The 20,330-nt window shown below is 44.4% G+C and overlaps 1 protein-coding gene across 1 annotated transcript in view; it reads left to right on the top strand.

Moving 5' to 3' along the window:
* The window catches only part of RARS1 (arginyl-tRNA synthetase 1), a 687,757-nt gene that overhangs the window by 27,215 nt on the left and 640,212 nt on the right, over positions 1-20,330 (top strand). The window contains exons 2-4 of the mRNA XM_068277415.1: positions 3,429-3,563; positions 8,364-8,552; positions 15,822-15,930. Of these exons, the coding sequence (XP_068133516.1) occupies positions 3,429-3,563; positions 8,364-8,552; positions 15,822-15,930 (433 nt within the window). The remainder of the gene's footprint in view (positions 1-3,428; positions 3,564-8,363; positions 8,553-15,821; positions 15,931-20,330) is intronic.

Below are 20,330 nucleotides of genomic sequence, written 5' to 3'. Positions count from 1 at the left end.
GGAGGGAAGGGATACGGGCGGTGAGCAGCAAAATACAGAAGGCAGGGGGTTGTGTGGCGGAGAGTGACAGTGTACATGTAAACAGCCTTGTGGCGACAAAATGTGTCGCTAGCACAGCGGTTTACTTGGGGGGGGGGGGGGCATAGTAGAGTGCAGGGGGGGCCTGGGGGGAGAGAATATAGCAACAGAGGATGGGCACTATATGCAGACCCAGCATCTGTATGCAATTAGGATTTGTAAAACCCGCCTTGGGTTCTCTTTAACAAATAAGTTTAATTTTTTTCTTGTAAACAATACAAGTACAATACATGTTCAATTACATTCACAACAAAACATCCCAATTAAAACAGAGTATCCTACCCTGCCCACCCACTTTCCCCTTTACGGTCCCACCCTGCATGATCATGTAATGGCAACCATCTGCAATGGATCTATTGCTTCTTTGACTGATATTCAATACCTTGTTCTTTTAGGTATTCGATCCATGGGATACAAATGCTTTCAAATTTGAGAGGACAGTTTCTCTGAATGTATGTTACTTTGTAAAATGGTAGAGCATTATTTATCATTTGTACCCAGTCTATTAACTTCGGAGGATCTGGTCGCATCCCATGAATTATAATAGTTTTCCTGGCATAGTAGCATAAGAGATCCCATAGAATCACCATTCTCCTCTTAGGTACAGTATCCCCAGCGATCCCCAGTAAGTGTGTTTTAGGATTAAAGGTTATTGGTTGTTCAAAAATCTTTTGCAGGAAATTTATTTGATTCCAATAGGTTTGCAAATGAGAACACATCCAAATCATATGAATGAAATTTGCTGGAGATTGATTACACCTAGGGCAACATTCAGGTCTTCCGGGATACATATGTGCCAGTCGTATAGGAGTACAGTATATTCTGTAAATACATTTTAATTGAATAAGTCTACCCTTAATAGAGATAAGATAAGATCCCGCATCTTTCAACATGTCCATCCATTCTATTTCTTCTAGATCAGGCACATCAGTATGCCAATCTTGGAATGCTTTAAGCACTCTGGGTGATCTTGGGTTCTCTTTAAAGAGAATCTGTACTCTAATATTCTTACAATAAAAAGCATACCATTCTATTCATTATTTTCTCCTGTGCCCCTCTGTGCTGTTTCTGCCACTCTCTGCTGCAATCCTGGCTTGTAATTAACAGTTTTAGGTAGTGTTTACAAACTAACCAGCTTCTAATAGGCTCAGCTAAGCATAGTGTGTGTCATTCAGAGTGTGCAGGGGGCCTGCAGAGGGTGTGTATCGCTTCTACCAATCACAAGCAGCCCTGCACATTCCACACAATCAAGCCTTAGCCCGACAAACAGGACAGAGGAAAGATACATTGATTTATTACAGAGGCAGTGCAGTTAGGAAAGACTGCAGTAAGCCAGAGCAGATTAGAACAGGCATAGGAACTTATAGGATAGAAGAACTAAGGCTGAAAAATTTGTTACAGAGTCTCTTTAAGCTCTTCTGTTTTTAAAGTTCTCAGATTGAAAATCCAAAACATCTCCCTAGATGAGTTATTTGATCTGTGGGGGAGAAGATATCTGGTATATATGTTCAATTGTCATGAATGAGAAAAGTTTTTGGGATCTGAGCTATGATCTGCGAAATGTCTTGATAGACTGTTTAGCATATGCTTTTTGGATATTTCTTCTGTGTTGCCCTATGCAGACTTGTGTTTGTTGACTACTTCTGCGCGGTGAGGTTAGAGGAGAGTTGATCCTCTGTCCAAGCTAGGCAAAATATTAAGCTCTGCATTAGGGTGTGGGAGGCACAAAAGATCGTGGCACTGCAGCACACATTGAAAGAAAAATGGTAGGCAAAAGGTTAAGGCGCTATGTCATTCCTTAAAGGACACCTGAGACAAAAATAAACTAATGAAATAAACGATTGTATTTATCTTCTACTAAAAAATGACTTTTTAAAGATATTCCATGGTTTTATTTTGTTTAAATCTACTTTTTAAGTTTTTTAACTGTTTATTATTTTTGCTCAATGACACATTCATTAAATTATGCCGGAGCTAAAATCTGTGTACTATTGTCCCCCTTTTTTTTTTTTTCTCTTTCCTGCTCTGAAGCCATTTTCTGCTAGGAAAGTTGGAATTTCTTATTAGTGAGGGTCACACTATAGTCACTTATAAGTCAGTCACTTACATACTTACCATATCTTTCAGACAGAGCAAGAAAAAAAAAAACACCACAGCACAGTTATTTGTGCTAGGCACTGTACATTAGGCCTGAACGATTTATCGTTTTTAAACCGAAATCGCGATCACAGATGCGTCGATTCTGTGATCGTCAGTGGCTTTTTTTTTTTTTTTTTAACGATATCCCGCGCCCTCCCGCTCTGCACTCCCCCTCGCCGCTCTGTGTACAAGTCGCGGCAGCTCAGCGGCTCTCATTCCCGGCGGTTCTCCTGCAAACTTCATTCTCCCACTGTGCGCCGCCTCTCCTCCTCCGTCATCAGCTCTTTTGGCTTCTTCCTCTGCCTAGCGTGTCATCAGCTGGGTGGGTGCCGGGCATCAGACTCTGCCCACAGGCTCTCACTCGTTTCCCTCTGCAGGACAGTGGAAGCTGCCTCAGGTAGACTTTTAGTGGCTGGAAGAAGCCGGTGCACCGGCAAGTAAAGCTTTACTTTATTTTACCTTGTTTTCCCTCTCCCTCCATTGCTAGCTGGGCCTGTCAGTTAAAAATAGTGTGGCAGGCAATCAGGCTCAGGAAATGGAATTACAGGATCACAGTTCAGCGCCCGCCTCCTTTGCACAGTAGAATTCTGAATGAGGCTTACAGCCTGCTAAAGCTTCATTTGAAGAAAATCATGGATCGAATCGAAATCGCAATTTCTGACAAATCGTGCGATTCAATCTTTTCCTAAAATCGTTCAGGCCTACTGTACACACACATGTCTATCTCCTCATGTCACCTTGAGTATCCTTTAAGGGCTCTTTCACATTAGACAACGCGTGCAGGAGCCTTTCTCCTGCACGCGATGTCTGCCTGCGGCGTGTCGTCGGGTATCTGCGGTGCGTCGCAATCAGCGGCGGTAGCTGGTAAGTAAACCCGACGGAAAACGCCGGCTCGCGGGTGCTTTGGATGAAAAACTGCGCCCCGGGTGCGTCGGAACCGCAACACATTGAAGCGCAGCGTCGGGTGTGAAAGGTAAAATGAAAGTCTATGGACTTTCATTTTACCTTGGTTAACGCAAACGTTAGCCGTTTGCGTTAACGCACAAAATCTGCCCTAATGTGAAAGAGCCTTAAGTGGTAAAATTGGCTGTTGTGCTTTACAGGCAGTTGCATTAGTTTTCTGTATGATTCATAACATGTATATAATTCTATTCCATAGAAGGAAAATGTTTTGTAATGCTGTACTTTAGCTCTGCCTTTTGATTTGCTAGGAAGCGGAGGTCAAGTCTCTATGTGCAGAGATTGAACTGCTGAGAAACTTTGATTTCGTGAGCACATCTTTTTGCTTAGAGGCGTTAAGAGAAGAGAACACAAAGTTGAAGTATCGCATGCATGTTCTGTGCAAGGTATTTATGAGTTTAATCTCAACCTTTAACCACCCTGGCGTTCAGTTTCCCCAGGATTTCCGTGCAAAAAGTGTTTCAATTAATTTCCAATAATTTGCAACCATTTTTTTTGCAACCAATTTTTTTTTATATTAAATTCAATACAGATTATTGTATTAAATTCAATTTAAAAAAAAAAAGTGTTTTCTGCAAGATGTTGACGCTGTGTGACCCTGGTGTCATAAACGCCGATCAACGGGGGACATGTGATCGCCGAGGGAGAAGCAAAATCCGCCAAGGGACATGGAAGAAGACACTGGGGAAGCTATCAGAGGTACGCGACGAGGGATCAGCATGCCAATGGTGAGTATAAGACCCAGATGTATAGGTAGAAGATGTGCAGCCAGGTATAGTTAGCCAGATGTATAGTTAGCCAGATGTGCAGCCAGGTATAGTTAGCCAGGTATAGTTAGCCAGGTATATAGTGAGCCAGATGTTTAGCCAGGGTTATACTGAGCCAGGTGTTTAGCCAGGTATATAGTGAGCCAGGTGTTTAGCCAGGTATATAGTGAGCCAGGTGTTTAGCCAGGCATATAGTGAGCCAGATGTTTAGCCAGGTATATAGTGAGCCAGATGTTTAGCCAGGTATATAGTGAGCCAGGTGTCTAGCCAGATTTATAGGTAGCCAGATGTCCCCCTCCCGATCCTCCCCCCCCCCCCCCCCCCCAGCACGCTGTGGGTAGCGATCTGTGCTACCCACAGTGTGCAGAACAAGCATCCAGCCACCCTAGGGAATCCCTGGGCAGCCAGCGGGGCAGAGAATGTGCGGGGGATCCCCCTTGTATGTGGAGGCTGCGCTGGCGGGGGATCCCCCTCTGTGCGGGCGGGGGGGGAACCCCTTTATATGGTGGCTGTTGCGGGCAGGGGATCCCCCTCTGTGCGGGCAGGGGGATCCCCCTTCTATTGTGGCTGTTGCGGGCGGGGGATCCCCCTCTGTGCGGGTGAGGGGATCCCCCTTCTATTGTGGCTGTTGCGGGCGGCCTATCCCCCTCCTCCCCCTCCCTCCCAATCTCCCCCCTCCCGACCCCCCCCCCCCCCCCCTCTCTAAGCCCATTGAGTAAATGGAACCTTCTAGTACTGTTGCAGGATTATATTCTGATTGTGAAAATCACCAGTATATTGTATGAAGTACCGCTGCCCAATAGTAGACTTTAAAATTTGGCAAGGCAATTCCCCTCCCTGTCTACAGGAAGCTGTAGTTATTTAGATGTCGGTCTTCAAGTGACAAAATATCTTATTATCTTTCCGCTATGCACATAACCACACTGCACAAGCAGAAGTATCAGATATTTGCGGGCCTAAACTCAGATTACTGAATCTGCAAAAACCTCCACCAGAAAAAGTTTAACCCAGGCCTCACTTTGTCACATACAAAACTTTATTAATAGAAAATTAGCAGCAATGACATACCATATCAAGAGATTCCAATAAAAACACTAAAAACACTTGGAGACTGGAATACCCTGGCAGCCCCTGCATCCCACGCACGCTCCACATTCATCCATCTACATCATACTGCTGGAAAAGAAGCAATTGCATGTGTGTGTATATATATATATATATATATATATATATATATATATATATATATATATATATATATATATATATATATATATATATATATATATATATATATATATATATATATATATATATATATATATATATAGTGAACCACAGAGCTCTGGGTAAGCAAACCAAAGGGGGAATTCCTCCTACATAGCAGTCCTGAGCTTTCCTTGATTTATAATAACATGAGAAAGTGAGTGACTGGCCAGTCCAGATAAGAGTTAGCAGTGCAAGCTTCAAGTTATAATTCTGGTTGCCATTTATATAGATGAAATTATCACCTCCACATATCAGCCACAATAGAGATGCTTGAAAGTTCAAGTGTCCACTGCATAGCAATAGATCAAATAGCAGCTTTCAGCAATGCAAGAATAAGGATAGACATAGGTAGGTTATAGCAGTAATGTTAGTTGCAGCAGCATAATAAGGCAGCGTGTCAAAGCACTTTCTGTTTTGTTCAAAACGAGAAGGGAAAGGGGGAGGACTTCCCCTGTATCTTACATATCCCAGTGGATCTGTGGTAGCCGTTTTTTCAGCTTAGATGCCCGCTTTAGCTTCTCACCAATTGGGGATGGTGTATCGTTCGCGCTGGCTTAGCGCTTTCATGCAGCGGCAGCAGTGATGGCGGCAGAGAACGCTCTCAGAGCGGCGTGGGTTCGTAGCAGTGGGCGAGGCCGGCCTCCTGTAGCTCCTCCCACCTACATGTTTCGCCCAATGGGCTTCATCAGGGTGTGGCTTGTGCCGCTGCATGAATGCGCTAAGCCAGCGCGAACAGCGTGGACGATACACCATCCCCAATTGGAGAGTAGAAAGAGGCTGAATGACTGAGTAAAGCCTGGTTCAGTGGCGTATTTCCATCTCCAAACATCTGTCAGGGAGTGAACCTGTGCCCAATCTTGTAGTGATTGTGATTCAGAGGTTCCAGGTGTTAACCTATCTAGGATAGTCGAAGGGACAATATTAGTCGCCTATAAGCAACCTATATTTAAGAGTTTGGTAGAGCAGATCAGGAGTTGCAGGAGGGGGGTTATAAAGCCCAGTAAGAACTAAAGTAACATTGTGGATCTTGGCGTGTACAATGACATATCGACCCATTTGATCCAGTTCTAGGTCTAGCAATTGGAATGGTAGGGTTTTCGTGACCAAAATACTAACTCCTCCTGAGTAAGTGGAATTTGTAGAGTTGTAATATGATCCTACCCAGGGTTTTTTAAGTGTTAGAACTCTATTTCCCATAAGATAGGTTCCAACTAATATCACTATATGGGGATTATATTTTTGAAGAAAATTAAAAACGAGATCTCTAATGCAGTTCCAAGTTCCCACACATACCACAGAATGAAATATTGATGCAGAGTTATAGTCCCTTTGGATTGGAAAAAGAAAAGGGGATCTTTGAGGTAGATGTGGCTGAACCTAACCAAGAAAGTGGAGACCATGTGTACCCATTAACTCCCTCCCCTCACTATCCCAAAGGCACCCAACACTTCCAGGTACCTAGACCCACCCTGCTTCAGCCTAACTGGAGGAAGCCTGAACTAAACATATTTACCCTCCAAAAAGAAAAAAGGTGCCCCTTCACCACTTATTCATAAATTCCTGGATTTGAGGTGGGTGAAGGAGATTGCCTAGCAACCTAGCTGTCCTAAAACTGAACCAAACAGGAAAAAAACTTTGACGGTTTGGTGCAACTAGAAAAAGGGGAGATTAGGGGGGTGAAACCAAGCTGGGCATTAAGTTGGCTGCCCAGCTACTCTGAGTAATTGAGGGCACATGACTTAAAGAGGAACTCCAGCCTAAACAAACATACTGTCATTCAGTTACATTAGTTATGTTAAATAATATAGATGGGTAATATAATCTCTTACCCACAATGTTTTTAAAGAACAGGCAAATATTTGATTTCATGATGGCAGCCATCTTTTTGGTTGAAAGGGGGTGACAGGGAGCATGAGACGCAGTTCCAACTGTCCTGTGTCCTGAGCGCCTCTCCCAGTTGCTAGGGAACGTGAATAACAGGAAATCCCATCATGCTCTGCACAGCTTCGGGGAAAAATAGCCTGGACTTTTTTTACTTTGATGGGTGGAGCTTAGCTAAAAATGCAGCTAAAAATGATGCTTTGGTAAGAAAAACAAAAATCTGATGCTGTGAAACTGTTAAAGGGAACCTTAACTGAGAAGGATATGGATGTTTCCTTTTAAACAATACCAGTTGCCTGGCAGCACTGCTGACCTATGGCTGCAGCAGTGACTGAATCACAAGCTGTATGTGTGTGTAGATAGATAAACTTGCGTACGGCTTGTAATGACCCGTCATCAATTACGCGTCATTACAAGCCGGCACTAGAGGTAGCCGCACACAGGAGCCGGATGTCTTCAATCGCCGCGGGTAAGATGGAGGAGGTAAGCTTCTGCCGCTTCTCACACGGTCGGGACCCGGCCACAGCAGACACACAGGGACCCGGAGACACAGGAGGGGGTAGAGACAAGTGGGGGGGGGGGGGGGGGGACTCGCAGCAGGACACATAGTGGAGGAGGCACTTGGAGGAGAGAGGATGACACATAGGGCTGACAGGGGGACACTTAGGGGGAGACAGGGGGACACTTGGACATGACAGGACACATGGGGTGACAGGACAACACCTGGGGGTACAGCACTGACACATGGGGTACAGCAATGACACCTGGGGGTGACAGGGGGATACCTGGGGGAGACATGGGGACACAGGAGGACACCATTTGGTGGAGGTCATGTACAAGGCGCTCCTGGAATATGGACGCACCAGGTTTAGTTTATATTTTTTTCCCTGGTTTTTGCCCTCTAAACCTAGGTGCGTCTTATATTCCGGAGCGTCTTATACGATGCGAAATACGGTATATAGAGGAGGTGGCCCAATAGACTGCCATGATTCCTTGTATGGGGGGGGGGGCTGCTAGGCTGCAATGTAATGCTGTATGGGAGAACTTTCCCTGCCCCACTTGTCAATTTTTTTCATGGCACCCAGCTGGAAAAAAATTCTGGGGAGAAGGCTAAATACAGAACGCTGTACTTTTAAATCTTTAATTGAATGGTATATGTACCCATGTTTCTCACTATGTCACCTCAGTTTAGGTACACTGGAAGGTCTTGCGTTTTGCATTCACTTTTATGTCTACTACTTACAACTCCCCCCCCTTTAAAATTTCCAGAGTCTAGAAGAAGAGCAAAACAAATCTGTTAAAAGTATGATCAACATCAACCTCCACCTCCAAGAAATATTTGGAAAGTCTATCAGAGCTGCATATCCTGAATTGGCTAATGTACCTTTGGCTGTTACTCCAAGCCAGCAACCAAGATTTGGCGACTATCAGTGCAACAGTGCTATGGCAATGACTCAGGTAAAATGGATTTTTCATTCTTCATTTGAGAAATGTGTGGCTCACTAGAATGTAAGCTAATAAAACTGTTTAAAGAGAGCCTGTGGTGGGCTCAAAAAAAGTAGGCTACCTGATCCGGAGGGCTGAGTGGATCAGGTAGCGGAAAAAAAACACGGCTCCTATGGGCCGCACTGGCCCCCTTTCACTTTCGTGACCTATAGGTCATGATGCTACAAGGAGTGTGTGTCTCACAGTGTGTAGGGAGCGGCAGGAGTCATGGCTAGGAAGAGAGGGCTGCCCAATTGCAGCCCTGGAAACCCCGCAGGAACGCCTCTGGCAGGCAATTTGAACAGGAAATCCCTCTCTCTTTGTTTACCTCCGAGATGGCGACAAATATTGTCACTAATCTTGGGGGGGGGGCGCTATAGGTGGCGGTGTGGGAACGTAGAGGCATGTCATGAGGCACAGAACATGCCTTTATGTCCCATCTGCCCCCCAAAGATCCACCTAGGTTCACTTTAAACGTTTAATGCCCTACACTGAGCATAGTTCTTAACATGATTAATTTTATATTAAAGTGCTTGGCTCCTACAGCTAGTAAGGAGTGCCTATAGTGTTTAAGAAAAAAAAAAGTGAAGAGAAAAATCTGTCAATCTAAACCACAGGTGTCGAACTCCAGGCCTGAAAGGGCCAGTTCCATGCCAGTGTTTAGGATGGACTGAGAAATAGAGGAATGTGTTCTACCTGATGGACCACACCTTTCCTGATTCAGACCCATCAATCAATTTGAGCTGTGTCAAAAATGTGTGAGGACCTCGGCCCTCGAAGGACCGGTTTGACATCCCTGCTCTAAACTATTGATCGGACAGGGTGAGGGGTTGGAAAGGCAGTTGACCGAAGGCCCATACCTTTGCACTGTATTCAAGTCAGAGAGGGATCAATCATTTTGCCACATTGGGTGGCAGTCTACTAGTGTGTGGCTAGCTTTAGACCACCTACTCAAAGGAATCTTAAAATAATCCGGAGATGAAGGAATTAGAAGAATCTATGCTTACCTGGGGCCTCCTCCATCTCCATGAACTCCGTGGGCTCCCTCGATGTCCTCCCAGGCAGTTCCGTTAGTCTACAATCCTTTGTGTTAGTAAGGCTTCAGATGCGGCAGTCTGGATGCACTGAGCAGCCTGCGCAGGACTCGCCCAACGGCGGGAGCAGGATGAGGGGGGTTGTGGCCCTGGCTGCACATGCGCAGGGCATGGGCCAATCGGCCCCAAAAGGGAAAAAAATTCCTTCCCGACTCCAGATGGCAATCAGATAAAATCCCTGGATCAACATAATTAGGCATTACCTAGTAATTGTAGCCATTTCAACGCAAGGAAAGCATCTAAGCCCCCTTTAAATGCAGGTATAGAGTTTGCCATAACGACTTCCTGTGGCAATGCATTCCACATCTTAATCACTCTTAGTGTAAAGAACCCTTTCCTAAATAAATGGCTAAAACGTTTTTCCTCCATGTGCAGATCATGTCCTCTAGTCCTTTGAGAAGGCCTACAAAAAGCTCATCCACCAAGCTACTATATATATCCCTCTGATGTATTTATACATGTTAATTAGATCCCCTCTAAGGCGTCTTTTCTCTAGACTAAATAAACCCAGTTTATCTAACCTTTCTTGGTAAGCGAGACTCTCCATCCCACGTATCAATTTTGTTGCTCGTCTCTGCACCTGCTCTAAAACTGCAATATCATTTTTTTTTTTTTTTTTTTTTTAATGTGGTGCCCAGAACTGAATTGCATATTCCAGATGTGGCCTTACTAGAGAGTTAAACAGGGGCAATATTATGCTAGCATCTCGAGTTTTTATTTCCCTTTTAATGCATCCCAAAATTTTGTTAGCTTTAGCTGCAGCGGCTTTGCATTGAGTATGATTATTTAACTTGTTGTCGATGAGTATTCCTAAGTCCTTCTCCAAGTTTGATGTCCCCAACTGTATCCTATTTATTTTGTATGGTGCTAGACCATTGGTACGACCAAAATTAATGACATTACATTTTTCAGCATTGAATTTCATCTACCATGTATGTGCCCATATAGCCATCCTATCCAGACCCTGTTGCAATATGACACTATCTTCCTGAGAGTTGATGATTCTGCACAATTTTGTATCCTCTGCAAAAATAGCAACATTGCTCACTACTGCATCTACTAGGTCATTAATAAATAAATTGAAGAGCACTGGACCCAGTAACCATTTGGAGTACGATCCATTGACCACAACTCTTTGTTTTCTGTCCATTAGCCAGTTCCCTATCCATGCACACAGACTCTTCCCCAGTCCTTGCATCCTCAACTTTTGCACCAGACTTTTGTGGGGAACAGTGTCGGAAGGCCTTTGCAAAGTCCAAGTATATCATATCTACAGCATTCCCAATATCCATAGTAGCGTTCACTACCTCATAAAAGCTGAGCATGTTAGTCAAACAGGACCTGTCTTTAGTAAACCCATGTTGATGCTGTTAACCTCCCTGGCGGTTTATTTATTTTGCCAGGGAGGCTGCAATGTGGTTTTTTTTAAATAAAAAAAAAAAATATTTCATGCAGCCAACTGAAAGTTGGCTGCATGAAAGCCCACTAGAGGGCGCTCCAGAAGCGTACTTTCGATCGCCTCCGGCAATCGAAAGTAACAAGATAGGCCGCAAGGAGCGGCCTATCTTGTTTCGCTTTCCTCGTCGCCATGGCGACGAGCGGAGTGACGTCATGGACGTCAGTCGACGTCCTGACGTCAGAGCCGCCCGATCCAGCCCCTAGCGCCGGCCGGAACTGTTTGTTCCAGCTGCGCTGGGCTCGGGCGGCTGGGGGGACCCTCTTTCGCCGCTGCACGCGGCGGATCGGCGCGGAGCGGCGGCGATCGGGCAGCACACGCGGCTGGCAAAGTGCCGGCTGCGTGTGCTGCTTTTTTCAGAACGAAAATCGGCCCAGAAGGGCCTGAGCGGCGACCTCCGGCGGCATACCCCGAGCTCAGCTCGGGATTACCGCCAAGGAGGTTAAATAAGATTTTCTACTATAAAGTCATGTATAGTATCTCTTAGTAACGCCTCAAAAAGTTTGCATACAACTGATGTTATGAGTTCCGTTCCACTTCTGTACTGGTCTTTCACATGGAATTCCAATAAAATTGATTCATGTTTGTGGCAGTAAAAAAAAAACACACACACACACACACACACACACACCACACACCACACACACACACTTGATTTTGCAAATCAGGATCTGCCATTAGTCTGTCAAATGAGAGGGACAAAATTTAAGGGACATCAGGAGGTAGGTGATGTGATTTCCAAAGTAGTTTGTGCTCACATGTTAAGTAGCCTCTAGATAGGGTTTTTGGGAAGCGGGAGGTAAGGTGACTGGGTGTGAGGAACGTAGTTTGAATAAACCAGGTGAGATAAGTAAATGAACTGAAGCAACATATAGTATGAACATGTTTACTGTAATTGAAAACTCAGTGTGGAGTGCAGGACCTGAAGTCTAAAGGCTCATACACACATCAGACCATAGTCTTTGGAAAATGAAAGATCACGGACCAATTTTACCCCCTTCCATGTAGTATGAGAGCCATACCTACAGTCTATTCTATGAAGCTGAACTCCCCATCAGACAGAAATTTTTGCAAGATACTGCACACAAAGATGCTGTAGACATTCAAATGATCAGTATGTGCAAAAGATCCGTTCCTGCAAAAGATCAGTTCTTGCAAAATGCATTCATAGTCTGATATCTGCAGATCATCATACACACCTTGTTTAACAGACATTCATCTGCAGATCAGATTCACCAGGATGGATTTTCAGATCTGCAGATGATTCTGATCTGAATGTCAGTTAAACAAGGTGTGGATGATGATCTGCAGATCTCAGACTATGAATGCAATTTGCAGGAACGGATCTTTGGCAGGAACAAATCTTTTGCAGATGCTGATCTTTTGTGTCTGTACAGCATCTGTGTGTGCAGCATCTTGCAAAGATTTTTTTCTGATGGGGAGTAGAGCTCCATAGAAAAGACTGTGAAGGTATGGCTCTCATACTACATGAAGGGTGGTAAGATTGGTCTGTGATCTTTCATTTTCCAAAGACTATAGTCTGATGTGTGTATGAGCCTTTAGAGTATTGACCCGTGAAGACTTGCAGGCTAGATAAGGATAAAGTAGGTACTTAAAAATGCCATGTAAGACAGCTCACGGAACATGGTGCCAGTCTGGAGTGACTTTGGACACGCTAGGGGAGGAACTTTGTTGCCCTGAACTATTGCGTAAGTGTAGGCCCCAGGTTCGAAATAGCTTTTCTGCTGAGTCCTTATCAGAAATAGCGTGAATTTTAGTTGGGAAACCCCATTTGTAGGGAATATTGTTATCGAGGAGTGTTGTGGTGATGGGGGGAATAGTGATTTGCGTTTTGCCAGCGTTGCGTGAGATGGGTCATTGGGTCAGCATAAAGGCAAATATTGGTATAAAGTGGCGTGGCATTTTTCCTGACCACGTGCATCAGGTTGTCCTTGGTATGGAAACATTGGTAATTCAAGTTTTTAAGGCAGATTTTCATACAAAACTGTGTTGATTTGACATGGAATGACTCTCCTTTTTCTAGTAATATCTGTTTTCGAACGTATACTTGCTACACTATTTGAGCTCTTGGGAGGTGTATATTGGTCTAATAGCATTTAAGAGTGCCCTAAAACCCCCAGAACTGCAAGACCCTCTTGAGCCAATCCCACTGCACATTTTCAAACACATTTGCTTTTAGGATTGTTTATGATAAAAAGTATAGGGATTTAGGAAAACCACATACAAAATGCTGTGCTATGCTAATTTTGATGCGTTATTGCCATAAAAATGAGATTTCCTGTTGTCCTATTGTCACAAGTAAAGAAAGCATACTGGTGCACTGGAGGTGTTCACTTTATCACAGCAAAGTGCAGCTTTCAAAAAGATAAACTGCATACAAAACCAAGGAAAAGCGAAGGAGCACTTTTGGCTTTAAAACTTACTCCAAATCCAAAAAAGCTTTATTGGCAGGACCAAATACATTTAGCATTGCCAAAGCAAAACAAAACATTACCATGGGGGGGGGGGGGGATTTGGGGAATAAGGGAAGGATATAGGTAAACAGTCCATAGGAGTGTGGAGGATGTAATGGATGGTATGGGGGGATGAGATATATAGTCCATAGGGGAGGGGGTATAGGTATACAGTCCATAGAGGAGGGGAGTATGGGGTTATACAGTCCATGTGGTATCATGTTCCTCTCAGTTGGCGGCAGGCAGTGATATATCGGGCTGCTATTTGCACAGTTTTTTCCTCTTCCCCCAGTAGGATATAGAGTTTCCTCTCCTCATCTGTGGAGTTGAAATCTGGGATGTGGGCGGAGAGTCTCTGGAAGTGGGCAGTCCTCAGCGGTGTATATTTGCTGCAGTGTAACGGGAAGTGGGCCTCATCCTCCAGGACCCCCTGGTCACATTGCCTGCACAGTCTCTCCTCCCGGGGCTTCCATGTCTGTCTGTGTCGCCCTGTCTCTATCTCCAGGTTGTGGGCACTCAGACGGTACAGGCTCAAGGCCTGTCTCTTTGTGGTGGTGTAGCGCCTCCAGATAGGGAGCCATTGTGTACTCCCTCTGTAGTGATTGATAGACAGCGAGTTTCTGGGAGTTCTTTATGTCCCTTCTCCATTCCTCTAGGTATCGGTCCTTGCAGCTTTCTATCGTTCCTTTTATTTGGGCTTTTGTCAGCCTGTGTTGGTGGTCTTGGCTGGGCTGGCTGTTGACGCTTTGTTTCAAAGCGCGTGGTATGGCCTCGCCACCCTGGCTCAGTGAGGCTTTATGGTGGTAAGTGCTGGAGCTGCTGCTCTGTATATGCGCCCAGTATGAGAGCGCCCTCTGCTGGATAGTCAGCCATAGTGGGAATCTGCCTAGCTCTGCCCGGCAAGCTGAGTTTGAAGTGCTGCGATGGACTTGGAGAAGATACTTGCAGAACTCTAGATGGAAAATTTCTGTTGGGCTGGAGTCCCATTTTGATTGGTCAGGGTAGGTGACCGGGCCCCATATCTCACTGCTATAGAGCAGGATTGGGGTGATGATGCTGTTGAATATTTTAACCCAGACTCTCACCGGTGGTTTTAGGTGGTAAAGTTGCCTTCTGATGGCATAAAACGTTCTGCAGGCTTTTTCCTTCAGGGCCTCTGCTGGTTTAAAGCTCCCCGTTTGGTTAATTTCCAGCCCCAGGTAGGTGTAAGTTTGTGGTCTCCAGTGTGCAGCCATTTAATATAAATACTCTTTAATCTTCTTCCATTAAAAATCAGCAGGTTACAACACCATTTCAAGCAGGAGAGGGGTACAAAGCAGTAGGAGTCATGACCCCCACTGCTTTGTACCACTCTCCTGCTTGAAATGGTGCTGTAACCTGACTTGGATGGATGAAGATTAAAGAGTAAGTTTTTAAGCTGAATGTGCACCTTCCCTTATCCTTAGTTTTGTATATTTCCTGTTGTCCTGTCACTTTCTCTGTCCTGGCTAAAGAGAACATGAGGCTACAAACTTCCTAGCAGCAGCAGAATTCTCCAGAACCAGAAGTGGCAAAAAAGAAAGTGTTTTTTTGTTTTTGTTTTTTACTTAATACTTGATTGTCCAGAGGCACGCATGGCTCTTTCTGCATGCTTTGTAGCCTATAAAATAATAATTTTAAAAAAAAAAAACCTCTTCTTTCAAGTTCAACAGCCAGCAGCAACTATGCAATTTTTTCCCCTAGCCTATTCAGTGAAAATCGAAAAATGCTATTGCAGATTGCACAAAAACACAGAATATCGCATGCTGCAAAAGTGCAAAGTCCGCTATTGGATTATATTGTGATTTTATTTTTTTCATGATTTGCAGTGGAAAACAACCCTAAGATTTGATTATCATTCTTACTAAACCTTAAGTGCTTTTTAGTAGTGATCGGCTTTCGAGTAGGAAGCCACTCGAATTCTGAATTAAAATGAGGCTTAATTACCTCAGGTGTGCGCATGGGAGACAGGGGTTTACTTACCCAGAAGTCTGTCGGCTTCTATGCGTCTGAACTCGCACGCGACCTATGGGACGTATTGCAAGACTTCCTACCACACTTCCTCCTTTCGGCTTCCTACTCGGAAGCCCATCGCTACTCTTTAGTTTTATATTATGCACATAATATAGCTTTGTTACCATACATAGCAAGAAATCATGAAAGATGAACTTTATTTGTGTGCTTTTAAATTTTGTTTCAGATGTTGAAAGCAAAAGAACAAAAAGTGAGCCCTCGAGAAATTGCTGATAAAATTGTTAAAAATCTTCCATCCAATAAATTAATTGAGAAAACGGATATTGCTGGTCCAGGTAGGCGAATAGCAAGTTAACTTCTTGTTTAATTTCATTCACAAACCTTCTATTTTGTCCAGTATGTTTTATTTTCTGGTATGTTGGCTGATCTAGTAATGTACAGATGTCATCTGTGCCCAGTAGAATAAGTAGTGTTCCTGAGATGGTGAATGGGGTGTGAACAATTCTATATCTTATTTTTTCCACCACCAATTTAGGCTTTCTTTGGGTGGTAGATTTTGCCAAGCATTCTTTTTTTTTTATAAATTAATTGTAAATGGGAATATTAAGAAAAATTTAAAAAATTCATTATTTCGCAATTTTAGGCAATTCTAGCTTTAAAATAAGTGAGTAAAATTAGTGAGATTCCGCCTACCCTAGCTGGAAGCTTCTTCCGCTTTTTTAAGGTAACTCCATCCAGGAAGTTGAGTGTTGAGAATAGTGGTCAGGTATGACTAGTGTTCCCTGTCAAGTACTACGAACTACTGTCCCCTTCCCTATAGCTTAGTGTGTCAGTGCTCTGTGGTGGGACCCTGTAAAGAATTGGACGGTAGGCAGTATCGATCTGCCACTTGTTTCCCTTGCTCTGATCGGCGCTCTGTACGGACTGAACACCCTCATCTGAATCACTCCGCCTTGGAGGCGGACTAATTAAAGTATAAAACAGACTTGTCAGTCATGTCATGGCCATACCCTGAGGAAGCGCGCAAGCGCAAAACCGGTCGGTGGGCGGAGCTTGAGGACCTGCCTTATCCAAATGCATGTGAACCTCTTGGAAACCGTTATACGGAAGTATCCACGCGGAGGAATTTGGGCAGTTGCGGGACCTATGCCGTGCCAGCGGCTCAGCGTCCCTCTATCAGCGTGAATTCATGCTATTAAGCCAACGCGAGTCACGGACATGGAGCGGCATTGAGGAGGAGGATATGGACAGACTATAATAACCGTGAGTGCAAACCGCATGAGCTATACGCTCAATAATTATCAAGACGGTTACTGTCTGCTTGCTTGGTAAAGGACTGTCTGAGCTATGCCATTAGAGCTGTTATCTACTGCTTGCAAATCCAGCTTAATTCGTCTTTGCTTGTAACACTGTCTGCTAGTCCTCTCCTCTGCTAACCCTGCCAACTTTGCCATCTGCATGACTGCCTAACCTGCCTATCTTACAAGTCTGCGAGTGGGACTTTTCTACCTTTGAATTGAATCTGGAGACATCAGTTCAGAAAGATATTAAGTTGGAGATAGGCATCATTGGCTACATATTGGAGTATTCATTAGCATCATGATCGTGACTGAATGAACTGCCCCCCTTCATGACTTTTCTATTTTTTGTGTCCACAGCAACTATCTATTACATGGTCCTCGCTCCTTGGACTTTTGGGTTTTATTAGTGGGTGGGTGGGTTTTTGCATTTTTGTCTGACATCCAGTCCAAATTTTATTGAATGTTGTTAGAATAAAGTGAAGATTTTTGTACCGAATATATACTAGTCTAGTTTTGGTTTTGTCTCGCTTTGTGCACTACTTCCTTTTTATTTACTAGCTTTAAAATAATACATGCTACCGTAATTAAAACCTATGTATTTTATTTGCCCATTTGTCCCGGTTATTACACCATTTAAATTCTGTCCCTATCAGTGTATGGCGCCAATATTTTTTGGAAATAAAGGTGCATTTTTCTTCTTGCTTCCACTACAGGTGAACAATGAGATTGCCCCGCCTGCCAAGGGGACACAAAGCACAAGATGCAATTAAATAGCCGCATCCTCCCACTAACCTCAGTGCTTTCCTATCCCTTGGACAGACAGGATGCAATCTCTGGGCTGCAGGAGGCCCAAGGGTAAGGCCAGCCATCCATGCCTGCCTGTGGGGAAAACCTCCAAGCGATCTGAAGAGAGTGGCACAGGATCGGAGCAGAGTGGTGGCTGGAGCAAGGGACCCTGCACATGCAGACGCATCCCTGCGGGTCAGATTCCCCTCCGCTCACGACTGTATGCCCAGCGCTTGAGGGAGGGGCGGCATTATCCAACAGAGGCTGGGGCGGAAGTTGTCACTGGTGGCGTTCCCGTACTTCCGCCTGAAGGGAAGGTAGACCCAGAGCCTCAGGTGGAACGCTGACAGTGTCTATTTTAATCAAACCGACAGTGTCTATTCTAATCAAGACGCGGCACGGCTGACTGCAGCACATTCCCTCTGCCATCCGCAGTGGAGGACACCTCCACTCAGGGCAGGGGCGCCGAGGCACACCTGAACACAGACCAGGTAAGGTCTTTTGATGTCAGTTTTAAGAGGCAAGCTTTTTTTTTTTTATAAGACACAATGTACTCTATTAATACTGGGGCTCTCTCTCCCTTTGTGTTACAGACCCCATGTCACTCAGATTCAGAGTTCAAGGAACAGAGTGTGGTATCTGCCATAAAAAGCTTGCTGCTTCCTATCCCAAGCCCTTGTGCAATACCTGTATACTGCAAGTAGTAAAACATGAAAGTGGTGACGTTTAATAATATGCTTTCTAAGTTTCAAGAGGCTTTGGCAGATAGATTTCTTGCTGCAAAAGAAGCTCCTACTGCACCAGGCACTTCTGAGGTAGCCCCATCGACCTTAGGCTCTGACTCCCCTAACTTTTTGGGGGCTCAAAGGGTTTTGGAGTCCTCTTCTGAGGAAATGGAGCATGTACGAGAATTTTCTGCTCTGGAAGAGGACACACGCAAGAGCTCTAATAGGGGAAAATTTAAACTGTTACCTGATCAAACTGGTGAATTGTTAGAGTACATTTTGTGCGGCTTTGAATATTCCTATTGATAAGCCCAAACCTGCTTCTGTTGAGGAGGAACCAGCGTTTTTTCCAGTGCATAAAACAATGGTGGATTTAATTGAGGAAGACGTGCTTAAATGGTCTAAATGCCCTAAAGTTGATGTTGCCATTTCAAAATTGTCAAAAGATTCCACTATTCCTTTTGAGGATACAGGTTTGTTGAAAGACCGTTCAGATACAAAGCTGGAGACTGTTTAAATAATACCCGAAGTGACATGATGAGATAGACATGTGTATGTACAGTGCCTAGCACACAAATAACTATGCTGTGTTCTTTTTTTCTTTCTCTGTCTGAAAGAGTTGAATATCAGGTATGTAAGTGGCTGACTCAGTCCTGACTTAGACAGGAAGTGGCTACAGTGTGACCCTCACTGATAAGAAATTCCACCTATAAAACACTTTCCTAGCAGAAAATGGCTTTTGAGAGCAGGAAAGAGATAAAAAGGTAGAATTTTTTTATCAGTGAGGGTCACACTGTTGTCCCTTCCTGTCTGAGTCAGAACTGAGTCAGCCTCTTACATACCTGATATTTAACTCTTTCAGGCAGAGAAAGAAAAAAAGGAACAGCATAGTTATGTGTGCTAGGCACTGTACATACACTGCTATCTCATCATGTATCGTTTGGTCCTTAACCTTCCTGGCGGTAAGCCCGAGCTGAGCTCGGGCTATGCCGCGCAGGAGGATATCTCTGCTTCTGGTGGGGCGATTCGCTCCATTCAAAGTGCTGTACGCGCAGCTAGCACTTTGCTAGCCACGCGTACAGCTTGATCGCCGCCGCTCTGCGGCGATCGCCCGCACGCAGCCGCGCAAGAGGGCCCCCCCCGCCAGAGCCCTGCGCTGCCCGGACCAATGAGTTCCGGGCAGCGCTATGGGCTGGATCGGAGGCGTCTGACGTCAGGACGTCGGCTGACGTCCATGACGTCATTCCGATCGTCGCCATGGCGACAGGAGAAGCCAAACAGGGGAGCGCGTTATATACGCGTTCCCCTGTTTGCTATTGATGCCGGCGACGATCGCACTAGAGGGACACATGCGCCCTCTAGTGGTGTTTCATGTAGCTACCACTCTGGTAGCTTTACATGAAACAAAAAAAAAAAAAAAGGATTTTTGCCTATTTGGCAAAAACAATTAACCGCCAGGAGGGTTAAGGGTTTTAAGACTGCAGTCCTTAAGTGGTTAGACATTTTTTTTTTTCAATTCAGACCACTGCAGTTTTAACGGTTTATTGCTCGGTCATACAACCTACCACCTAAATGAATTTTACCTCCTTTTCTTGTCACTAATACAGCTTTCTTTTGGTGCTATTTGTTTGCTGCTGTGATTTTTTAGTTTTTTATTATAGTAATCAAAAAAGACATGAATTTTGTCAAAAATGATTTTTAGCATTTACAAACTATGGTGAAAAAAGTGAATTTTCCCATTTTGAAGCATCTCTGACTTTTCTGAGCATCTATCAGGTTTCATGAGGTACTAGAATTCCAGGATAGTATAAATACCCCCCAAATGACCCCATTTTGGAAAGAAGACAACCCAAAGTATTCACTAAGAGGCATGGTGAGTTCATAAAAGATTTTATTTTTGTCACAAGTTAGCGGAAAATGACA

The sequence above is a fragment of the Hyperolius riggenbachi genome, chromosome 3, assembly GCF_040937935.1.
Source record: "Hyperolius riggenbachi isolate aHypRig1 chromosome 3, aHypRig1.pri, whole genome shotgun sequence".
Classification (NCBI taxonomy): domain Eukaryota; kingdom Metazoa; phylum Chordata; class Amphibia; order Anura; family Hyperoliidae; genus Hyperolius; species Hyperolius riggenbachi.
This window is presented reverse-complemented; position numbering and strand designations above follow the sequence as displayed.